We start from the raw sequence: 24,503 nt of genomic DNA, 5'->3' as shown, positions 1-24,503 counted from the left end.
CACTGACCGCAACTGCAAGTAACAACCCATGTGATGTGAAGGAGCCTTTTCAGCTCTCGCCTTCCCCTCTCTCTATCTCTCTCTTCCCCTTCCACAGGGTCAGGGCATCGTCGCAGCCTTTTCTCATCATCTTCTAGAGACACAAAGCCATGCTTGGTGAACTGAACTTTCCTGTAGTAACAGCATGATCCTGAGAAACAGCAGTGTGGTTTAGAAGCATCTCTGTGGCTTAGAGTTTACCAAAAATCCACACGGGAATTCACAGTTTCATCAGGACAGGACACTTGGAGTGTTGCTACCTGAACTGTGAACTGTACTACCACTTGTGGGCTAGTAGTAGATGTGGCCTGTGACCAATGTAGCACAAGACAAAAGGCCCTGAGAGGAAAATTTGTTGCCTGGCCTTTTCCCCTGTCATGATCCATCGGCTGCATGTTCTTGAAACTTGTGAGCTTGGATTCTGCTCAGAGTTTCCAGTCATATCTCAGCTGTGAATGTGTGATACGATATTTCATAGTACTGTAGTACAGGGTAGTAGTAGTAGTAAAAAAAACAAAGCTTGAGCTCGGTGCTGAGTTTGTGTACATGAAAAGAGCTCAAAGAACAGTAAGTTTTGGCGCTTAAAGACAATAGCAGAGAGACGGATTGGGATGTTAGAGCATCTCCAGAGATGTTTTTACCCTGCAAAGATTGGTGGAAATTGATAAGAAAAAAAATTCATGTCGTGTGCTGATGATCAATGGAAGATTCGCTCTGTCTGTTCTCTCTCTTGCATCCGGACAAACACAACCAAAAGTACACTCACCATCAGAGCCATTTTCTTTTGCCGAATTGATTTGATGGGCAGGGTATCTAATCCGTCCACTGCTGAGAGCGTTCAGTAAAGTTCGAAAAAAAAATCAAACTGGTCACAGGATTGTTGTCTCGCAATTAACAATTCTCGGATGTCTTGTAAGAAACGGTGGATCTACCCAAATTAGCAGCTTGTCACCGTGTTGATGGCTTCATATGTGCGCTGGTTCATATATCCACTGAACTATGATCCACAGTTAATGGCTGAATTTTCCCAAACAATCTACAGATTCAGCAGCAAGCAAAACTCGGGTTATGATAAATAGTTCTGGCAAGTATCATAATTTAGGATCAGAGTGAATTTTTGCTACAGGTTTTTGTTTCTTTCTACTGCTTGCATTGAGTAAGAACAATATTCTTTTAAGTTTTATTTTACTATCCTTGTTAAGTTCGACCCTTCTTATGTAGCCCCAAATTCAACATAATATACATATTTCTTTAAAACAGGTCTGTTGAATTCTACACCACCATATAGCTTATATAGTATACTCTTGACACATAACACACCAGATGTTTGGCTGGAATTCATTTCTAGAGCTACAAGCTTGCTCACACTAACACAACAACAAAAAGGAAAAGGAAAATGAACATGCAAAAAAAACACGTTATTTATACCGAAAAATATGATTTAATTTATACCATAGCCATGGCCCGTGGGTCGTAGCAGTAACCCAAAGGAGAATAAAAAACGCGAGGGGGGAAGAACACGAAGCCAAGAACCCGGCAGAATTCTGAATTCTCCTAGAAATCGACCAAGCCTGTGGAAAGACAGTTGTAAATCGCGGCATCACGACACCCGTATACGCTTCTTGGGGGGCAGCGCCCGGAAGACGGTGGAGAGGTCGCGCGGGACGGCGACGAACACCCGCGCGGGCGAGGGCAGCGGCGGCTTCCGCCTGACGGGCAGCCGCGGCGCCGGCGGCTTGCGCGGAGCCGGCGGGCACGCGGCGGGCGGCCGCAGCCTGCTCGCCTCCGATGTCGGCGTCGACGGCTCGTGGTCCTCGCCCTCCGCGGCCTTGGCGCTGTCCACCGACGACGACGCCGGCGGCGACGGGGAGGCCGCGGCCGTGGCACTGGTGGCAGACAGCGGGGGCGGCGGAGGCGGAGGCGGAGGCGTTGTCTTGATGGGCGGCAGCCCCGGGAGACCGTCGTCGTCGCCTGGCGACGCCATTGCCGCTCCCCGCTCGAGTCACCGACGGACCTGCGCAACGTACGGGCGCTGTAAATCGGGATCGAATTCTCCTCCTCGTTGTTGGTGGAGGGGAGGGAGGGGGGTGCAATTGCACGAAGTGGGTAGAGAGAGAGAGAGAGAGTAAGGTTGGGGCGGTAGCGCGAAGGCTGTTAAATAGCGGTGCTCTTCTTCAACGGAAGAGGCCAAGAGAGAGAGAGGAGGAGGAGGGGCAGAAGCGCAACGGGAAGAGGATTACTAGGTCTATTATGGTAACTGCTGGGCTTTAACATGAATTATTTATTGCTGGCAGGCAGTAATGCTGTTTACGTGGGTAAACGTTGCAAAAAATAAAAAGACAGGTTGAGGCGAGTGAGTCGTCGTGTATTTTACATTTGCACCCCCAACTTGTTGATAGTATATACGTTTACATACGTACGTACACACCTACCTTTCTTTCCTTTTACTACTAATACACTCGATAGTGCTGTATACACCTATCTTTCTGTGCACAGAAGTTGGGGTAATCATGGCCCGCAACAGGTTGGTAGGAGCTTCCTGAGACACTCCGTACTCCGCTTCCTTTTTGTTATGCACGTCGATCCAGCCACATGTGTAACTCGATCGATTCACAGGCACACAAAGGGATGGTTGGTTCATTTGCGCGCAGGACTTGTAAATTTTATATAGATATTTTGCTAGCGCACGTACTAGGCATAGAAATGGATGTAGAGAAATATTCGCCTACCATGCATGCATGTTGGAAGAAAGCCTCATGCAGTCTCGATCGAGTTGCATTACACATTTTGTTGTAACAAATTTAGGGTGTATTAAGTTTGGCTTTCTCAACTAGATTCAATACTTAAAATCTAGAGTCTCAACCAAAATGATATAATAACAGAATATATTTTTAAAATCTATAATTTTTTTACTTTAATTTAGAATCACGTCATACGCGAGATTTTTTTACGTTATCAAGCATATGCTCGTACAGAATTAGATTTTCAGAAATCTATAGCTGAAGTAACTAAACAGACTCTCTAGATAGACAGAGAAGAATAGGAGAGGAAGAGGGCGGAAGAGGAGATGATTGGAGGAGCCAAAGTTGCCTCGCAGCATGTAATGATCACTTTGAGCAGGTAGGGTACAAAAGGGTGAGGGGCATGCATCTGCACTGCATGATGTGTGGAAGGCTTGCATAGGCAGAGCTGGTGCTCAGATCTCGACTTGCAAGGGGCACAGCAGCCCAGCCGAGTGAGAGCACAGCGTTGAGCAGTTTTGTTACAGCAAGCACCGGCATGATGCATATGCTGTGCTGCATGGTCAGCAGCAATTGGAAGGGCGGGCTGCAGGTGAGCTAGAGAACAAGGAGGAAACAAACAACCGGGAGAGTGGCCTTTTGCTGCTCTTCTCCCTTCTGAAAATCTGACGCTTTCATCACCCGCTGCGCCTGCGCGCCCCCACCGCACAGGCACAGGCACTGGCACCGGCACTGGCACTGGCACCGGCACCCACCGCCACTTTTCCCCGGTCTGCCTGGGGGCTCGGCTCTGGCCTGCTCTCAGTCTCTCTCGCCACAGTGACAGCGCTGTCCTGCGTGGCCGTGGCCGTGCGCACGCACACGGCCCCTGTGTGGACCAACGACGCTGCCTCTGCTTCCGCTTCTGCATGCTCAGGTTTCTCTGCAGGATTTCCTCGTCAACCAAAAAAAAAAAAAAACTGGGGCGGCAGAGGCTTGGCTAGCATCGGCTTGCCAATTTGCGCTGCACTGGCAATGTTTCTCTTCAGACACGTTCAAGTTTCCTCCTGTACGTTTTTCATCCGATCGAGGGCTTGCCGTCGTGTCCGGTAGTATATGTATTCGGTGATTGATGCCGATGAACCAAAGAGATAGGGCTCTACTGTGCATCGTTGGGATCCAACAGTATACTACATATGCCAAGAATTGACCTGGGCAAAGACCTTTATTTCCATACGTGTCACCGACAAAAGGCCGACGGGACACATTTTGAACTGATGCATCTTGTAAGAGGGGAAAAAAGGGTCTAGTTTCAGTACTAACCTTTATCTTTAAATATAACAATAATAGCAGCAGGACTATTACATATAGAAGAAGCTAGATTTCATACTCCTGTTGTACAGCAGAAATTAGTACCAGGACCAACGAAGGCAACTCATAAATCCATAGATCGTGGCAAGTTAATCAGCATCGCGTACATGCATCTTATGGGAGCTGAAACTCCCCATCACAACTATTTTATACTGGTATTCGATTAAGGCTGTCAAACTGAAACAAAACGCAAAATTGAGAGAGAGAAAAAAAAAAATAAAACTTGCAATATAGTGATGCGTGTTCCTTTTTTTTTGGGACAGAAAATATGTTGCGTCTGTTTTTTTTATAAGTCGCCATGCAGAGTTTTTCATTGTGGGAAACGGAGCTATCAGCTAACTGACCACAGTCAGGACAGGACTATGAAGGAAAGGCTAGACCTAAATTATGGAAGAATTACGTCCCCTGCCACTGGCTTGCAGGGGAAGAACGAAGACGAAGGGGGTTCCGTAGTCAGTGGCGGCAAGAGAAGACCAGATCTCGCCTCCCGCCCCACCAGATCACAAAAGGTGGCACCAGGAAAAGCTGCCGCTGCCAGCCCACATGGATCCTGTTGATTTGGAAGCCTAACCCCCAGTGGGTTTTCTACCACTTTATTCCCCCCCATCCGTGATTAACTAGCTTGCACATTCTTTGCATTGCAGCCATGAGTGACAATTGCCGGCGCGTGCCACGCTGCCCAAGGCAAAAATCTATCGCTTGTGCAGTTGTGCGTCATCCTGGGAGAACGATTTTTTTTAACTCCTCGCGGATGATTTCACTGTGGTAGCCCGAGCGAGAAAAGCGTGCATGCCACATTGTCAATATATTTCTACTTCTTCCGTTACCTTGGATTCTTCTAGTACAAAGTGGGGCGGGGGAGCGGACACATGCAAAGAGCGGGCAACGAAGGCATCGTGTCCTACTGTAGATGGAAATATGTACATGACAGCAATATATTGGTGATGTGTATGAGTTTTTTTTCCCGTAGGTGCTGTATCTTACAAATTATACTCCCTCTGTTTCGTTTTATATGTCGCTGGATAGTACAAAATTGAACTATCCAGCGACAAATAAAAAGAAACGAATGAAGTATTATGCAAGCAATTAATGCAAGATGAGTTGGTAGATAACTGCCCACATATAAAGCACTTTAACAATTGTATGGATGTGTATATGGCTCCACACATGCATGGATATACAAATGCACTCCCTCCATTTCAAAGTTCAATGAATGGATATTCAGTTTGCATTTTTGTTTTCCACACATATAGGTGCGCACCCGGGATAAAATAGGGGGTAAGGACATATTTGCAACAACTAGCACCAAAATAGTAGAGTGAGATCATCAAAGTTAGGTTAAGGGATCTAATACTGAAAATCTAGACGGTACTATTACTTGTAACAAATAAATAAGCGATGTCATGTGTCCTCACTTCCATATACATAGGTCCACCCCTCCACACATACATTGTTCATCTTTCTTGTATTTCTCCACTATTTATTTAGTGAACCGTCCACTAGTAGAAAACGGCTCAAACATGCGGTGAAGTTTAATTTTTACAGACAATTTTAGTTATCAAACGCCAGTGTTATTTCTAGTGACGGTTTTTTAAGAAAACCATGATTTCTAGTGGGGGTTCTAAAAATTGATTTCTCGTGGAACCGCCAACAAAAAATCGATTTCTAGTGGCGGGTTTCTTAAGAATCCGCCACTAGAAATAAATTTTATCCTGTTTTTTTTAGTTTTTCAAATGATCTCGTATGAAAAAACCATCAACATATCTAAAAGTTATGAAATTTTGTAGTTGGCAAATTTTTTATTTGAAATCGTTCTGGCTCTCAAAAATTGCATCTAAGTTTTTGTCAAAATTAAAATGCAAATTTTGCAAATGAACTCGGATGGAAAAGTACCAACATAAAAGTTGTAGAACTTCAAAAGTTATGAAACTTTGTAGTTGACAACCTTTTCATTCGAATTCGTTTATAACCTTAAATAATTAATTTATACTCGGATTGTTGTAATATGTGGGTAACAAAACTATAATAAAGACATAAGTGATAGGTGGAATGGTAGAGGGGCCTACACGCGAGGGTGGAGTTGTGTGGGTTCAATTCCTACTTGCTGCATAGCCTCGAAAAATGGTGACTTTGATAGAGATGGGTGAGGCCTATTTTTTGATATTTTTATTTAAAACACAATTTATGTTTCCTGATAAAGATTTTCACTGGCAGTTCTCGGTTACCCGCCTATACAAAGAATTTTTCCACTAGCCCAAAGCACTATCGGTTCTGAAAAATATCAATACAAATATATTTAAAACCGCCTATATAGAGCTTTTCGTACTAGTGGTGAGTCAAACTCTAAGTCTCACACATTCATGCGAGAGAGAATGAGAAGAAGGGTTCTCTAAGACTTGCTTTACTAACTCCACCATAGAGTAGTATAAAAAACTAAGGTGTGTTTGGTTTAAAGATGGGGTACTCCATTTTTCTCACTCCTCGCTTTCTTATTTGGCTTGTGGAATAAAATGAGTTGATCTATCACCACATGCTAGTAATTAGTAATAATATGACGAACGAGTCCATTCTACCAAAATTGTGGAATGGACTCATTATACACTACCTCATCTGGAATGAATTGATTCTTCAAACCAAACATCCCCTAAAGTTTTTGGGGTATCACTTTTGGTGCTCTACAAAACACCTAGGGTTTGTTTGTGAGCAAGAGAAATGAAGGGATTGAGGGTACTAAAATCTATTACTATTCCATTTTAAATAACGAAGAATTTTAGCCTCCTCAATCCCCTACATTTCTCTTGCTCCTAAACAAACCCCTAGAGTTAGGGTGTGTTTGTTTCTCTCCTAGATTATATAAGTTAGATTATGGTGGAATGATAGGAGGATAAAATATTACTTGGGACTATAAATAATTTGAAATAAGCTAGTAATGGATAGTTTATTTTAGCTTATTTGTAATCTCAAAGTGATATTTTACTCTCCTACCCTTTCACCATAATCTAACTTATATAATCTAGAAGTGAAATAATATGGCCTTAATCCTCAACTCCATATCTTTTTTAGCAGAGTTTATAGATTTGATCCTATTTAGGTAGCGACATTGTGAGTGGAACCCGCCCAAATATGGAGGCAAAAGATTGACGTCACGTGAATGAAAACTCTAAAAATAATATAGATTTGTTTGGTTGAGATGTGGCTATAAAAAAGTTGTTGTACGCAGTGGGTTGCGAAAAAAGTTTCTATGGACGGTAAAAAGGCTAAAAATCGTTTGGTGAACGACGCTAAAAACCGCTAATTTTTTCCCATATATATTGTAAAGTTCTTCCATCCAAATAATGCCAAAAACAGGCTTTAAAGTGTTTTTAACTTTGCAGTGTGACAAAAGCCGGCTTTTGGAAAAAGCTACTGGCTAGATTGTAGGTTTATTTTTTACTGTGTGTCTGACAAAATACTCTAATATTCTCATCAACGGACAGGATGGTTGTAGGCGGTGGATTCGGTGGCCTCTGCATAGAGATGTTCGAATTAAAGTTGATTGTTTAGACTGCTGTAGCTGTAATTTATAAATAAAAAAATAATATAGAAATAGTAGAAGTTGATATGGATTAAAACTAAGCAGTAATTATTATTTTTCTTTCTTTCTGGGTGTTTTCCCATTTATTATGCGGTTTTGGAACCAGCGGGGATCGTGAGTTACTGGATAACAATATAATTTACGCCGCTATATATATAAGGATCTGTATCTGTACGTATAAATACATTTTTTCAGAAATATACACGCATACAGCGCGCTGATCCTAAGTTACTACGACGTGCTGCTCCCTTGTTTATATCTTAGGCGAAAAGGCGTCTGATTAAAATATGGGGTGAGATGAGATTGGAAGAAGGGGTGGTGTGTCTTGGAAGCATGCATGCATATACACGCACGCATCATCATCTATCTCGAGAGACATCTCATGCATAAATCATGTGGGCCATGTGCGTACGTGATCGCCGTGCATGTGATCCGGCGCCCATTGCCTGTTACCTAGCTTTCGATGCAAGCAGGATCCGATGCGCTTGTAGTATGTCAGTGTGGATGTATATGTAGTACTAACTTATAAAGCTTCGCCGATCCTCAAGCAATAGAATACACGTATATATGCTCCACGCAATCATAAGCGGCGCACACATGGTCGATGCACGTCACGTGTACGTATCGGTCCATGTGTATTCAAGGAGCGACCTCTAAGAGGAGCTGAATTTGTTGATTTAATTTCTCTCTAAATTTTGATCTTTTTTATTTTTTTACTGGTTAAGACCTATATACGATAAAGATACATTTTTTTGTTGATGTGCGAGTCATAATAATCAATTAATTTCCTCTACGAGAACATTCAATCAGAGTACATATCATTTGCATTTGTATGAGAAAGCATTTCAAAATAATTTAATTTTTTCATGACTAAATGATAATGCTACTCACACTTAGTCTCTCTCCAACAGTGTCCCCTAAATTTTATCCCCTAAAGAAATATTTTTTGTCCTTTACAGCATATTCTAAAAGATTTTGTTCTCTATATCTTCTCAGTCTCCAGCAACGTTTCCTAAATTCAGTCCTCTATATATACAATAGTAACATAATTTATAAACTACATTATTTTCTCTCTCTGATTTATATTTAAATAAAACTGACAGGCGGTGAAGAGGAGCATAGAGGATCCTCCAAGTCTAGCGGGCGACACTGCCCTTCGCTATTTTAGTGTATCCTTTACAGTGCGCTATTGGAGACGATTATAGCAGCCGCTATATTTAGCGTAGTGGACCTTATACAGGTCATTGCTCGAGGCAGCCTTACTCTAGATCACTTCATAAAGTGCACACATGTCAGACCTACTAATAAGAGCATATTTATGGTTACATAGTATATTGAACATGTCCTTGCAAAGATCTCTAAATAGAGTGTTCTTGTAAAGCTCTTGAGTAGCGACTTTAAAAACTCCTATTTTTGTAGTCTCAATATAAACTTCTGTATGAATTTTTCTAATAAAGAAAATCGTCACCCTCAAGGAGGTCCACCCCCTAGACATCTTAACTCAATGTGGTTAAGCTAAACTAGTAAACATGAGGCTTTGATACTAAATGAGATTATTACAATGCCTAAGGGCGGTGAATAATGGGGCTTCTCTAAATTTTTCATGTAAATCAAATTATAATTAAGAGCCCAACTTCGCTCGAGTACCTAGTATGTGACAAAGAGTTTTGCACGCTATTGTTGTAGGTGATAAAGATAACACATCTATCGCTCTATCATCCATTCAGTCTATGCACATGTGGTTGTGCCTACAGAAGTACATTGCTTCTTCTCTCATTTCGATATAACATGTTACATTGTTGTTGTGTTGTATGTTATGAGATATTATGTTTACCGGTGCCTTGAGAACTGAGGCTCATTAAACATGGTCGATTTGTGAACAACATAGATTGTGGAATATGGACTATAGTCGTCTGATTATGAATTTACTCTCTTCGTCCTAGTATTTATGGTTTACTAAAGGCCAAAGAATATATTTAATTCTCTCTACCAACACTAGTACTAAATTATGTATAAGGGGAGGTTTGAACCTTCGTCGTTGGCTCTATATTCACACATATCTAACCAATAAAACACATATTTTTGTGTTTTATTAAAACAAAATCTACCAATATGATATATAGAAACAGTAGTAATGCATAGACATTATACTAGTGTAACATAATGTGTGTGATTATTAATATAGATGTTGCTAATACTATGATCTTCAGTTCGATGTATTTATGGTTTACTAAGGGTTAGTTTGAGAACTTCATTTTGTCAAGAGATTCCTATTTTCCCAACGGAAAATAAACTAATTAGAAAATGGATTGTTATCCATGTGTTACTAGTGTATTGTGCGCGCCTTGCGCGCATGTTGACCCGTATTTTAAAACGTGTGTGATGATATTTTAAGTAGATAGAAATTGTAGTGTGGAAATGTTATATAAAGAATATTCGTTATGGACCATATAACTACATGGACACAGTCACACAAGAGCAGATTTAAGGAAACTTTGGTAAACTGTAGTAGCTTTTGACTAATATTGGAATGGGTATTGTAACAGTTTGAAGAACTGTACAGGAAACATAGATTGCAATACATACTAATTAGCATTTTAAAAGCATACGTCAAGAGCTAACAACAGCGTTTTCCAGAAGTTGCATTAATATACACAGATTCAGAAAGTTTCTAACAATTGGTCTCTATGTATACAGATGCAATTTGGACCAACGGTAGAGGGAACTGAGATTGCAATACATATTAAGTAGTATTAAAGTAGCATATGTCAACAACTAATAGCATTGTTTTTTCCCAGATGTTGCATCAACACACATGGAGTGACAGGCTTCAACAGGTGGTTTATTTATATAAACATAGATGCATTTTTCATCAGTGTCAATGATATACGAGGGATGAGCACATTCTCCCCCTATGAGTCTATATTGCTGAATACTTCGTAAAGGAGTACATGGTTCTATTATTCTACTGGAATATAAAAAGAGAATGGGAATACATGTAGCAATTACACAAGAATTTTGGATGAACAATAGCAGCAATACTTGACATGTATTTATGTGTCAATTTTAATAACAAAATATATTGTCATAGCCTCATAGGATCTCTATAAAAAAGGATAAAGAAATAGAAACAATGTGTACATTTAAGGTAAATGCAAACGATACATACAATAGAATTGTGGATTAGTACTATGGGCTGTAGAAGACATATAATTATGATTTAATGTAAATAGAAAAAAGGTTGTCATAATCATGCTAGATGCAGTTCTCACAATTAGAGACCTTTTTTTTTACTAAAGCTACACATGGACAACATGAACAATAATAATATGTACCAACCAAAAAAAAGGAGGTTGTACATGAACAACATGAGCAGTAGTGGCATGCACCAACCAAAAATACTAAAAAGTTGCTTGTCGGTATCCACTCGTTCAAAAAATTTTAAAAAACAAAACGAAAAATTGTTGGAAAACATCTTTTGGTCATGAAAACATGGTAGGCAGTTGTCCATACCTTCTTTGCATGGGCCAGATATATTACCAAATTTATTATCTTATAACAGCTCCTGCAATTTCATATGGTATAATCTCACTGCAACATCAGGTGCATCTGAAGTTTTTTTACTACAGTGATAAAGACTTTCGCTAACTTCAGGCCACTTTGCATTACATGTGAATGTTATGAAAAAAATCGGTGGACCATGAATCCTACAAATGGCTATGCTATCATGATGGTTTTGTATCATATATCATCTTCCGCTGATATGTGATGCGGGAAGCACAATTGTTTTCCCATTTCATCATCATTTATGCAGCCTCTACTAACAACATCTGATATACCTGGTAACTTTTCCATCCTCAATTTATCTTCACTATTCAAAACATACAACTAAATTAAGCGCCAATTACCTCCTTTGTGAAATATGTAAAGATCAGAAATAGTTTCCAACTTCACTGAACCAGGATTTGAAATAAAGGATCCTGTCGCAAAACATTTTAAACATAGATTCGTCTCTTTAATGCAACACATAAACTCGATGCATAAAACAAAATTGCAATCACTATACATCATGTAGTGGGCCAATGAAGAACCAACTAAATTAAGTACCAATTACCTCCTTTGTGAAATATGTAAGAATCAGAAGTATTTTCCAACTTTGCTACATAGGACATGAAACCGAAAGATCCTGTCACAAAACATTTTAAACATAGATTCAACCCTCTTGCACACCATTGCTGATACAATAAATAAAACTGGAAAGCATGCTTTAGTTTGTCATGGCATTAGGAAAAAAAGAGAAGAATAGAGAATCAAAACTAAGTTAGATATAAATTCCAATCATTACATAACATACAATGAATTAATGAGACCTTACATTTTTCAGTTGCCTTTAACGCATTGTGCCTGCAAGAGCTGTTCTTAACAAATCGTATCAGAAAAAGATGAGAAGGAGAAGTCCAAAATAAATTTTCTGAACAGAGTAAATTAAAAAACAAGAAGGGGTGGTGGATACCTGGATTTGTAGGAGGGAATAAACAAACTGGAAAAAACCGAAAAGATTGGAAACCCACCAAATCGGACTTGAATCACCAATGCAACTGAGCTCAACAGAGCCAAAGCCGCATGCTTCCTGTTGGTCGCCACCCTCATGTAGGCAACAACCATTACATGGCTCAAAATTGGTACCAAGAGCCAAAGCCTTGTCAGTGTGCAAAAACACTGGTGAATCTTCATCGTCAGATAGCCATTTGCAGCAATCCAAGTCACCCATATCAAACATTCTGCTGACAAGCCCCTCCTGCCAAGAGATACGAGTGTCTGCCATGACTGATTTTCGGAAACTTGTGTCCTTTGCCTTCAATTCTATGTCACGAGGAGACCTCTTAAAAGAGGTCAAGTCTATGGATTCCAGAGGCGTTGGATCCCCTGGAAACTGGAAGCTATGCTGAGGCAATGGTGCAGGCAGTGTGCCAGTTCCATCATAGTCATCGTCCCCAGGCCTTGGAGACAAACTCATCATCTCAAGACATTCCATCACTGGATCCATCATCTTCAGGGGACGACTGCCTGTCCTTGTCAACCCTGACCGTGTATAATTGCTAACACTTTCAGGCCATGACTCACCAGAGATTGGTGTCGGATCCGCCACCGAATCGTACCAGTAGATGCTGCCCAGTCCCTGCTGGGCACACAAAGTCCGAAATCTGGCAGAAGACTCCGATGCTCGCTTGACAATAAGAGAGAAGGGACTGATGCTGTTGCCACTGCTTGGAGTCTTCTGCACTGGGAGAAACCCTGACGACGGCGTTGCCCCAGACATTTCTGACGACGGAGTGCCGGAATCCAGCAGACCGCTGAGCAGCGGCAAGCCTAACAGCCTAGTGCAGTCCGGAGAGAAGCGCCAGAACGCGTCCTCCGAGGAGCATCTGGGCACGAAGATCTCATCTTCGAGCAGGTCCACCCCGCCTTCGTCGTGCGGGGTGTAACACCCAAATTCTGAATTTGGAATAGAAAATAGAAAGTAAAAGAGAAGGGAAGAACTAAGAAAAATCCTACATAAAATAAAATAAAATCAGAATAAACATCCTTCACACTTATAATATTAAATTATACTATTCAAACTGAGGACCAGTTATTCACAAAAGTTTGAATTTAAACTTGAACTCAAATTGGATTTGAAAATGGAGAAAAGAAAATAGAAAAGAAAAAAAGGAAAAAGAATAAAACCTGCTGTTGGGCCGCAACCTGGAATTCGGCCCACCTGGCTTTTCTTTCCCTCGCGGCCCAAATTTCTACTCCCGCACGCGCCCTCTCATCTGTTTCGCTGACATGCGGGGCCCTCACGTCAGCCTCTCTTTCTCTCACGCTCGCATCCTTTACTCTGTCACTGACGGGTGGGCCGTTTCGTCAGGCGTATCCGCGCGCGGCTCGCGCTCGCTCCTCCATTCTCACGTGTGGCTGCTACACGGGCCCACCAGACAGACTCACGGACACCGGACTCCATCTTCTTCACCGCAACAAACGCGCGAGCATGGCGGGGCCTCGCCGTAGATTTCGGGGCCGTTGCGCCGCTCGGTTCCTTACCGCGTCTACAAATTGGCGGTCCCTCGACCCTGCCGCTCGTGCCCTATTTCCCCAACACAGCCCACCACGCAGCCGCGCCCGCCATTGCCGCCCCGCGGCCGCCGTTGGAGAAACCTCCTCTGTGCTTGCGCCCCGCCTCCGATTTGTGGTCAAGTAGCGTCGCCGGGACCCAGGGAAGTCGTTTGTGCATCGGTCGGGCAGGACCGAACATCGGGGCAGCTTCAATTGCTCACCGGAGCAAATGGTTCGCGGCGGTGCCGCCATGCGTCGTGGCCAGGGCATATGACTGCGCGATTCGCGGTATGGTCCTCTCCACGTCTTTCGCCTTGTACTGCTCGTAGCATAGCGCCCGTAGGATTGTGGATTAGAGCACCAAGTCGCCGACCGTGGCCTCGCCGACGGGCTGCGCCGCCGGGGATTATTGGCGCCGCCGCGTTGGTCAAGGGTAGGGGAGAGATACGTGCTCGCCGTTGGATCGAGCATCTTCGGTCGCGATTGAGCCTGATGCGTACCGCTTCGACCGAGGATCGCGCGCCGTCCGATCTCGATCGGCCGGTAGTAAATCCGTATAGGTTATTTAAATCTGAGTCGTTGAAGTTCCATCGTGCGGCCTGTGATGCGTACCGGTTCGTTTAATTGGTGATCTAATCTGGGCGGTTGGCGCGCGATCGGACGGCCCAGATCATATCATACCCTTCGGCCGGGTCGTTTTTCATATGAACCCCTCGGGTTTCACTAAATCAACCCGCCGTCCATATGTTACTGTGCGCTGTGTCTCGGGCAACTTACACTGAGCCCCCTGGGTTTCTCTGGATTTGAGGCCCAGTCCAGAACATAATAAAACCAGGGAAAATGATTATTAAATAGATTTTTAATATGAAAATAATTGCTAAAACTTAGATAATTCATAGAAAATCCATTTTAGCTCCAAATTGAACCATTCCAATTTCTAAAATTTTGTAATAATATTCTCTATCATTTAGAATCACTGTTTTGACATGAACTCTGTTAGAAAATAAATTTATCATGTAATCCTATTATAATCACCTTAAATCTTAGGAAATTCATAACTTAAAATCTATAACTCGAAAATTAATAATTCTTTTTCCTGTGATCTTATTTTAATATGTAGATTATTAATATGTATTTTGGCATATATGTTTGGTGTAATGTTAATTTTGCCTATACACTGTTTGTTTGTATTGCTACGACTAGTGCGAGGTCACGAGTCACCTGAAGATCATCCTGGTACCTGGATTCTCAAGGCCCAGGCAAGTTGTGCCCTTGATCACTTCTTTTTACCCACTCATGTTCTAATTAATCATAATGATCTGCATAGGTTAATTTGACGGGACCTAATAGGTTACCCTAGTTTTGACTATCTTTATACCTTGTTTACCACTGAACTTTTTGGGTAGTACTTGCTAGTGCTTTATGTGGTTTTGGGTATGAAGATACATTATTTATGATTACACTTTTATTATCTGTTTATTATTACTGTTCATGATAAGATCATTATGTTAATTGGAACATGGAGAACCACCCGGGAAAACAGTGCTACCACAAGGGTTTAATGGGACGCCCTTGGCCGATTAATTAGGAAAGCTAGTGGAAGACTACCTTACCCGAAAGGGGCAAGGGCAGTAGGGGAGTGGTCAGTGTAGGGAGGCCCTCGGGAGGATTTTGCTGTGATGGCGGTCCTGCAAGGGATTCCTGGGAAGGCCCTCGGGAGGATTTTGCTGTGATGGCGGTCCTGCAAGGGATTCCTGGGGAGGCCCTCGGGAGGATTTTGCTGTGATGGCGGTCCTGCAAGGGATTCCTGCATTGGAGCTTCCTATAAACTGTAGCGGGTTTTCTGAAGCTAGTGGAACTTTGTAAAGGCCTCGTAGTGGATCCCTAGCCATTCACCTCGGAAGTGTCTAAGGGCTTTGCAAACCCTGGCGACATGGGATACACGACTTGTGGGTAAAGATGCGCAACCTCTGCAGAGTGTAAAACTGGTATACTAGCCGTGCTCACGGTCATGAGCGGCTCGGACACTCACATGATTAATTTATGGAACTAAATTCAATTTGTCATATGCATTGCATCGCAGGTGATGTTGTTACTTTGTTCTACTATTTAATTGGGTTGGTATTTACTTACACTTAGTAATTGCTAATAAAATTTTGACCAACTCTAAAAGCAATGCTCAGCTTCAACCATCTCCGTTGGTAAGCCTTACACTTCACATGAGCTCCCATCTTTGGCGAGTTCATGCACATTATTCCCCACAACTTGTTGAGCGATGAACGTATGTGAGCTCACTCTTGCTGTCTCACATACACCACAGGTCAGGACCAGGTACTGCAGGATGATGCTCATGGAGGATGCGGTGATGAGTTCGTGAGAGGTCTAGGTCGTCGTCTCCCAGTCAACTTTGGGTTGCTGGACCGTTGTCTCCTTATAATGTAATTATTTATTTTGTAAAGAACTCCTGTTATATATAAAGTTGTGACATTCGATCCTGTGCCACTATACATCATATGTATGAGACTTGGTCCCAGCATACCTGGTGTTTATGTTAACCCCGGGTTTTGGACCCCTAAAATCCGGGTGTTACAGAAGTGGTATCAGAGGAATGTTGACTGTAGGACGAAACCTAGATAGAACTGGACAACCATTATTTACTTACCTTTGCTGCTCTGATTCTTTTCTAAACTTTTCTTAATCTTTTCTCATCTATTTCCGCTTACTCTGATTATTCTTATCTTTTCTTTCTAAGGACAAATGTGGATTTCACACTTTGAAATCCAGTGCCTAAAGTGACCTTTAGGAATAGGAGACCTAATCTTAGGAACAAAAACAAAACTATTTTTATCTATGCACTTGAATGTTTGTTCTTATGATATCTGTCTGATTTGGATCTTTGATTGAGTGTGATGGGTTGTGGAGTAATGTCCACAATTACATCTGCATATACACATAGGTATAAAAATATATTTATAAAATAACTAGGCAACCTAAATTATCCCATTTGGAACCTATCTAGCTTAAGAGATTTATCTTATCCTAAAAGATCTCATTCTAACCAATTCATCTTATCTTAAAAGATTCTCCCTTATCTTAATAAATCCATCTCATCTTAAAAGATACTCATCTTATCTTGAAAAGATTTTATCTCAGCCTAATAGATCTAACTGACCTCAAAAGATTTTATCTTATCTTTATGGATCCATCTTATCCTAATAGGCATACTTATCCACCCTAGTTTAACAACCATGATCTAATGCAAGATTAATTAGATCATATCTAGTCAAACTAGTCATACCAATCTAATCTAGATCACATCTAACCTACTATGATCTAATTTAAATGAGTTACTTAATGGACCAGTTAATACTTGTGAAATGGATTAGACCCTATTCACATGTTGTAATTTAGTCCACCCTACACTAAATAAAGACTGATAGACCAACCCAACCAATAGAGTCTTGATGGATTGCATAATCTGCCTATCCCCACCTAACATCACACAAACTTTTGACCTACATCATGTAGTCTATCTCAACCATACCTATCTTGACCATATTCTCTAGCCCGATAATATACACTAACTCCTAATCAATAAGACAAGACCGAAGAATATGATCAACTTCATCAAGGAAGGGTGAGCACCAACTCAAGTCTTCAAGGATCAAGTGAGGTCACCAAGATGAGTCAAGATCCACAATCTTGGATGGAGTTTTTTTTTTCTTATCCTACTCTTTCTTGTCCCAAACCTATATATACCCTAAAGACATCTTCTATCCTACATAATAAAGTGGACATACATATGATACCCATGCTCTCCTATCACTTACTAATAATAAAAAGAGAGACCCTTGATTTAGAAATTAAAAGCTAAATTGCAAACCAATCCTTTTGTATTCCCTTTTCTTACAAATCTCGGGGACGAGATTATTTTTAAGGGGGGTAGGATTTGTAACACCCAAATTCTGAATTTGGAATAGAAAATAGAAAGTAAAAGAGAAGGGAAGAACTAAGAAAAATCCTACATAAAATAAAATAAAATCAGAATAAACATCCTTCACACTTATAATATTAAATTATACTATTCAAACTGAGGACCAGTTATTCACAAAAGTTTGAATTTAAACTTGAACTCAAATTGGATTTGAAAATGGAGAAAAGAAAATAGAAAAGAAAAAAAGGAAAAAGAATAAAACCTGCTGTTGGGCCGCAACCTGGAATTCGGCCCACCTGGCTTTTCTTTCCCTCGCGGCCCAAATTTCTACTCCCGCACGCGCCCTCTCATCTGTTTCGCTGACATGCGGGGCCCTCACGTCAGCCTCTCTTTCTCTCACGCTCGCATCCTTTACTCTGTCACTGACGGGTGGGCCGTTTCGTCAGGCGTATCCGCGCGCGGCTCGCGCTCGCTCCTCCATTCTCACGTGTGGCTGCTACACGGGCCCACCAGACAGACTCACGGACACCGGACTCCATCTTCTTCACCGCAACAAACGCGCGAGCATGGCGGGGCCTCGCCGTAGATTTCGGGGCCGTTGCGCCGCTCGGTTCCTTACCGCGTCTACAAATTGGCGGTCCCTCGACCCTGCCGCTCGTGCCCTATTTCCCCAACACAGCCCACCACGCAGCCGCGCCCGCCATTGCCGCCCCGCGGCCGCCGTTGGAGAAACCTCCTCTGTGCTTGCGCCCCGCCTCCGATTTGTGGTCAAGTAGCGTCGCCGGGACCCAGGGAAGTCGTTTGTGCATCGGTCGGGCAGGACCGAACATCGGGGCAGCTTCAATTGCTCACCGGAGCAAATGGTTCGCGGCGGTGCCGCCATGCGTCGTGGCCAGGGCATATGACTGCGCGATTCGCGGTATGGTCCTCTCCACGTCTTTCGCCTTGTACTGCTCGTAGCATAGCGCCCGTAGGATTGTGGATTAGAGCACCAAGTCGCCGACCGTGGCCTCGCCGACGGGCTGCGCCGCCGGGGATTATTGGCGCCGCCGCGTTGGTCAAGGGTAGGGGAGAGATACGTGCTCGCCGTTGGATCGAGCATCTTCGGTCGCGATTGAGCCTGATGCGTACCGCTTCGACCGAGGATCGCGCGCCGTCCGATCTCGATCGGCCGGTAGTAAATCCGTATAGGTTATTTAAATCTGAGTCGTTGAAGTTCCATCGTGCGGCCTGTGATGCGTACCGGTTCGTTTAATTGGTGATCTAATCTGGGCGGTTGGCGCGCGATCGGACGGCCCAGATCATATCATACCCTTCGGCCGGGTCGTTTTTCATATGAACCCCTCGGGTTTCACTAAATCAACCCGCCGTCCATATGTTACTGTGCGCTGTGTCTCGGGCAACTTACACTGAGCCCCCTGGGTTTCTCTGGATTTGAGGCCCAGTCCAGAACATAATAAAACCAGGGAAAATGATTATTAAATAGATTTTTAATATGAAAATAATTGCTAAAACTTAGATAATTCATAGAAAATCCATTTTAGCTCCAAATTGAACCATTCCAATTTCTAAAATTTTGTAATAATATTCTCTATCATTTAGAATCACTGTTTTGACATGAACTCTGTTAGAAAATAAATTTATCATGTAATCCTATTATAATCACCTTAAATCTTAGGAAATTCATAACTTAAAATCTATAACTCGAAAATTAATAATTCTTTTTCCTGTGATCTTATTTTAATATGTAGATTATTAATATGTATTTTGGCATATATGTTTGGTGTAATGTTAATTTTGCCTATACACTGTTTGTTTGTATTGCTACGACTAGTGCGAGGTCACGAGTCACCTGAAGATCATCCTGGTACCTGGATTCTCAAGGCCCAGGCAAGTTGTGCCCTTGATCACTTCTTTTTACCCACTCATGTTCTAATTAATCATAATGATCTGCATAGGTTAATTTGACGGGACCTAATAGGTTACCCTAGTTTTGACTATCTTTATACCTTGTTTACCACTGAACTTTTTGGGTAGTACTTGCTAGTGCTTTATGTGGTTTTGGGTATGAAGATACATTATTTATGATTACACTTTTATTATCTGTTTATTATTACTGTTCATGATAAGATCATTATGTTAATTGGAACATGGAGAACCACCCGGGAAAACAGTGCTACCACAAGGGTTTAATGGGACGCCCTTGGCCGATTAATTAGGAAAGCTAGTGGAAGACTACCTTACCCGAAAGGGGCAAGGGCAGTAGGGGAGTGGTCAGTGTAGGGAGGCCCTCGGGAGGATTTTGCTGTGATGGCGGTCCTGCAAGGGATTCCTGGGAAGGCCCTCGGGAGGATTTTGCTGTGATGGCGGTCCTGCAAGGGATTCCTGGGGAGGCCCTCGGGAGGATTTTGCTGTGATGGCGGTCCTGCAAGGGATTCCTGCATTGGAGCTTCCTATAAACTGTAGCGGGTTTTCTGAAGCTAGTGGAACTTTGTAAAGGCCTCGTAGTGGATCCCTAGCCATTCACCTCGGAAGTGTCTAAGGGCTTTGCAAACCCTGGCGACATGGGATACACGACTTGTGGGTAAAGATGCGCAACCTCTGCAGAGTGTAAAACTGGTATACTAGCCGTGCTCACGGTCATGAGCGGCTCGGACACTCACATGATTAATTTATGGAACTAAATTCAATTTGTCATATGCATTGCATCGCAGGTGATGTTGTTACTTTGTTCTACTATTTAATTGGGTTGGTATTTACTTACACTTAGTAATTGCTAATAAAATTTTGACCAACTCTAAAAGCAATGCTCAGCTTCAACCATCTCCGTTGGTAAGCCTTACACTTCACATGAGCTCCCATCTTTGGCGAGTTCATGCACATTATTCCCCACAACTTGTTGAGCGATGAACGTATGTGAGCTCACTCTTGCTGTCTCACATACACCACAGGTCAGGACCAGGTACTGCAGGATGATGCTCATGGAGGATGCGGTGATGAGTTCGTGAGAGGTCTAGGTCGTCGTCTCCCAGTCAACTTTGGGTTGCTGGACCGTTGTCTCCTTATAATGTAATTATTTATTTTGTAAAGAACTCCTGTTATATATAAAGTTGTGACATTCGATCCTGTGCCACTATACATCATATGTATGAGACTTGGTCCCAGCATACCTGGTGTTTATGTTAACCCCGGGTTTTGGACCCCTAAAATCCGGGTGTTACACGGGGACACCAGCCAGTTCACCGACGCCTCCTCGTTGCCACATTTCGTCGAGGACGTCCAGGCCACCGCCCCCGACGGTGAGGACAACCAGTGGATGGACGCGCGAGACAACTCCTCGTCGAGGTCTTGGCTAGTCAACCCCTCCCCCGCGATCGCCAGGATTCCCCGAGGCCGGCACTTGCGGTGGTCCCCGACGCCGGGGACGACGTGGTGGCCGGCCGCGAAGCACGCGGGCGTCGTGGACCCGCACGCCGCGGCCACCTCGGGCGAGATCGACGCGTGGACAGGCGGCGGCGCGCCGGTAGACGGTGTGGCCTCAGAAAGAAGATTTACTTCGCCTCAATCGCTTTCAAAAAATATGGGGCTTCGAATCTGGTGCAAGCGGATCTAGTAAAATGGAAATCCGATGAAAAACAAACCTGTGTTTAACAACTTGTCCATGATCTGGAGTTGACGAACAAAGCGATTTAGAGGAACCAAGACGAAAGGTTTAGAGGAACCAAGACGTGAGATGGGAGAAAGAGGAACAGAACGAGAATGGAGAGCGTCGAACGAAGTGAATGAGAGTCGTCCCAGGAAGGCATACGTCAGCTAGAAAAATCTAGATGTGGATAGCAGTGGAGCAATACAAGACGTCGATGACTGATCGTACGTGTGTAGTAATTCTGCAGACGTGGATAGCCTCTGAGGCAGCGTTTCCGTCCTGCTTTAAAGATAAGGAAATATTATTTTGGTTTCATGTTATCAGAATACCGATACGGTTTATCGTTTTCAAAAATACCAGATACCGATCGTTTCCGAGTGGAAAATATGAAAGCGAAAGTACTATATTTTTTTCCTATACTTTCTCCAACCTTAACTGCTGCTCCTCTCTGGGACGACGGCATAAATATGAGTTCAGATTTTTTTTTAAAAAAAATCACACGGTGCTACATGCTGCTGATCTGTACCTTGGCATTTGGCGACAAACAAGACATGATTAGCCATACAACTTGTTCTATATAAAATTCATGTGTACTACGCATATTGAAGAGTATAGGTGATTTTCAAGGTCGCAGTTGTCCGATTTAAATTGTAACACCCAAAAAAAAATCCAATGTGGGGATTTATAAATGATTCTTCAAAAGGTCAAGAGTTAAAAAAAATGTTTCTTAACATCGGATCCCAAGCTTTTAAAAGTTATTATAACCTAAGATAAATAGTTGGCCATGCTAAAATGTCAAGCATCGAATCTAAAACCTTTTTGAACTAGAAACCTAGAAACAAATAAACAATAAAATGATGATAATGGGGAAGTGTTCCTCTCATGAACTAAATAATTAATACTTAAAGATGTTTGACTAAAGAACTCTTGATAAAATATTATCTAACATCTTCCTCTAAAACTAAATAAGTATTAAACCTTTAAACGTTGAATAAACACTTAAACTAATTATACATTCAAATTAATGACTTCTTTGAAATAAATAAAATAAAACGCTTATCATGCGGGGACTATTTTGTTTGTTACATCTAAATTAGAGTTTGAAATTCAAAACCAAACTTGAATATAAATTTGAATTTAAACCTAAAGTTGGGAAGAACAAAAAAAAGAGAAATAGAAATGGAAAAGAAAATATAAAAAAACAAAAGAGAAAGGGGAACACACTAACTGGGCCACCAACCCCAAAATCGGCCCATCTCCTATTAATCCTGGCCGCCAGCCCACTCCGCACTCAGCTATCCTCACTGGTGCGCGGGACCCACATGTCGCCCCCCCCCTCAATCCTGATTCTGTGCGTGTGCCGCTGCTGGTCAGCCTATGGCGGGTGGGGCCATCATGCCAGAGTCTTCTTCTCCGAAGAAAGCGCGTGTGCGGCAACGACTCCGCCTGTAGCTTCCGCGATTCTTGGAGTTCGTTCGCCAGATCCCCCTTTCATCGGATGCTCGCCCCGCGCGCATATAAGCCGACCGCCACCAGGGGACCCTCGTCACCGGGAAAGAGAGAACCACGAGGGAGAGGGGTTCGACGGATTGGGGGAATTCGTGGCAGCGGAGTCTCTGCTGACGCTAGAAGCTTCGCTGGTGTGCGCTGCCTGCGGAGATGGTGCCGGATCTCGGGTAATTGCGGCTGGAATCCTTCGCCGACGCACCGCTACTGCTCACCACCGTGGCCGCGAACCTCCGCGCCGCACCTGAATCCCAGCAACCTCAGCGTGGGGTTCGCCATTACCACGATCTTGTGGTCAGTTGGGGAGCTCAGCCTGCTTTCAAGTACTCGGTAGCAACCTCTCCGTGCTGGACTGGCGGCTTGGTGCGCGGGGAGTCTTCATCGCCGAGGGACCGTCGTCGCGACTTCACCGCTCGTGTGGCCGGAGGCGTTTCCTCCCCTGACTCGCGGTAATTAGCCTCTTTCCGTGTTCACTGGATCCGTAGGATTGTTTTGCACCGTGTCTTGGGGGCAATCGTGCGCTGGGGATCGGGAACTCGTGATTCCGGCGATGGTCCGCCGCGAACCCGAGCGGCGCCGCCGCGTTTGTACGCGGATGAGTAGAGCCTGCACCCAGCCGTTGGATGTGGTTTGGTCGGCGTAGATCAGATCTAGCGTATCGGTTCGGTGGGGATTGCCAGCGCTGTTCGATTCTGATCCGACGGCCGTAATCGCATACCAGTTCATTAAGCGCCAGATCTAATATCAACCACAGAACTCCGATCCTACGGCTCACATCGTCTGATACCCCTTCGCCTTGGCATTTTTGCTAAAGAGCCCTCTGGATTTAGGATACTAACCCGCGGTCCAGTCAAGGATTCTCTGTGTCTTGGGAATCTTTCCCCGAGACCCCTGGGTTCTCTGTAAATAGTGCACGCAGCCAGGCAGGGAAGAAAAAACCTATAAAATCATTTAGAAATCGATTTTTAGTGTAAAAATAAATGCCAGAACTTGTTTAATGTATAGAAAATGCATACTTAGTCCAAATCGACCCATTTCAGTCTCTATAATTTTGTAATAATGTTGTTTATCATCTAGTATCTCTGTTTTGACATGAAAGTCACATTAAAATTTATATCCTATATGATCTTGTACAAAACACATAAAACTTTAGGAAATTCATAATTTCTCCGTTTTAACTCGGATTTGATTCATTCAAGTTGCGTTAGTCTCGTATAAATATTTACTATGCAATAACAACATTGATTATACCATGTCTCATACTTTTATAATTAGATATTTATTTACCCTATGAATTTGGGTTAATCTATTGGATTAAACTCTGATCTTATGGTTATAATCTTACTAAATAATCTTTAATCAAATAATTACTTAGAATGAAGTGAGATAAGTAGAATAACCTCTCATAAGATTTATACTAACCAATTTATAATATACTTTAATATTTTAATACCATAGATCTTCTATAAAATCATAACTCCTTAATCGTAACTTCGATCTGAGTAGTTCTCGATCCCGCGATCTCGTAGCTTCGCGTAGATCATTATTATTTAGTTTGTACTTATGTTTGGTGTGATGTTAATTTTATCTATACCATGTTTGTTTGTATTGCTACGA

General features: G+C 42.8%; 2 protein-coding genes across 2 annotated transcripts; both read right to left on the bottom strand.

Moving 5' to 3' along the window:
* Nucleotides 1-1,267: 1,267 nt before the first annotated feature.
* Nucleotides 1,268-2,329, bottom strand: LOC103632992 (vegetative cell wall protein gp1). Its single transcript, XM_020541345.3, has one exon. It carries the CDS (start codon nt 2,021-2,023, stop codon nt 1,640-1,642), a length of 384 nt encoding a protein of 127 aa, XP_020396934.1. The 5' UTR covers nt 2,024-2,329; the 3' UTR covers nt 1,268-1,639.
* A 1,128-nt stretch (nt 2,330-3,457) lies between these two features.
* On the bottom strand, nt 3,458-23,165 carry LOC103634225 (uncharacterized). Its single transcript, XM_035961245.1, has 6 exons — nt 23,102-23,165; nt 20,915-21,294; nt 12,295-13,267; nt 11,819-11,890; nt 11,613-11,684; nt 3,458-3,702 (listed from the first exon to the last, which is right to left on the bottom strand). Exons 1-6 carry the CDS (start codon nt 23,163-23,165, stop codon nt 3,458-3,460), a joined length of 1,806 nt encoding a protein of 601 aa, XP_035817138.1.
* Between the last annotated feature and the right edge of the window lie 1,338 nt (nt 23,166-24,503).

This window comes from Zea mays, chromosome 7, assembly GCF_902167145.1.
Source record: "Zea mays cultivar B73 chromosome 7, Zm-B73-REFERENCE-NAM-5.0, whole genome shotgun sequence".
Lineage (NCBI taxonomy): Eukaryota > Viridiplantae > Streptophyta > Magnoliopsida > Poales > Poaceae > Zea > Zea mays.
Note: the sequence above shows the minus strand (reverse complement) of the source record. Positions and strands in the feature narration are given on the sequence as shown.

Excerpts from the sequence above, each read along its gene's own strand:
- LOC103632992 (XM_020541345.3), bottom strand. The coding sequence starts at position 2,023 with ATGGCGTCGCCAGGCGACGACGACGGTCTCCCGGGGCTGCCGCCCATC.
- LOC103634225 (XM_035961245.1), bottom strand. The coding sequence starts at position 23,165 with ATGGCGAACCCCACGCTGAGGTTGCTGGGATTCAGGTGCGGCGCGGAG. Across the intron at positions 21,295-23,101 it reads GGAGGTTCGCGGCCACGGTG|GCGAAGTAAATCTTCTTTCT; the intron begins GTGAGCAGTAGC and ends AAAGCGATTGAG. Across the intron at positions 11,891-12,294 it reads TGTTGAGCTCAGTTGCATTG|GATCTTTCGGTTTCATGTCC; the intron begins GTGATTCAAGTC and ends GTTTTGTGACAG.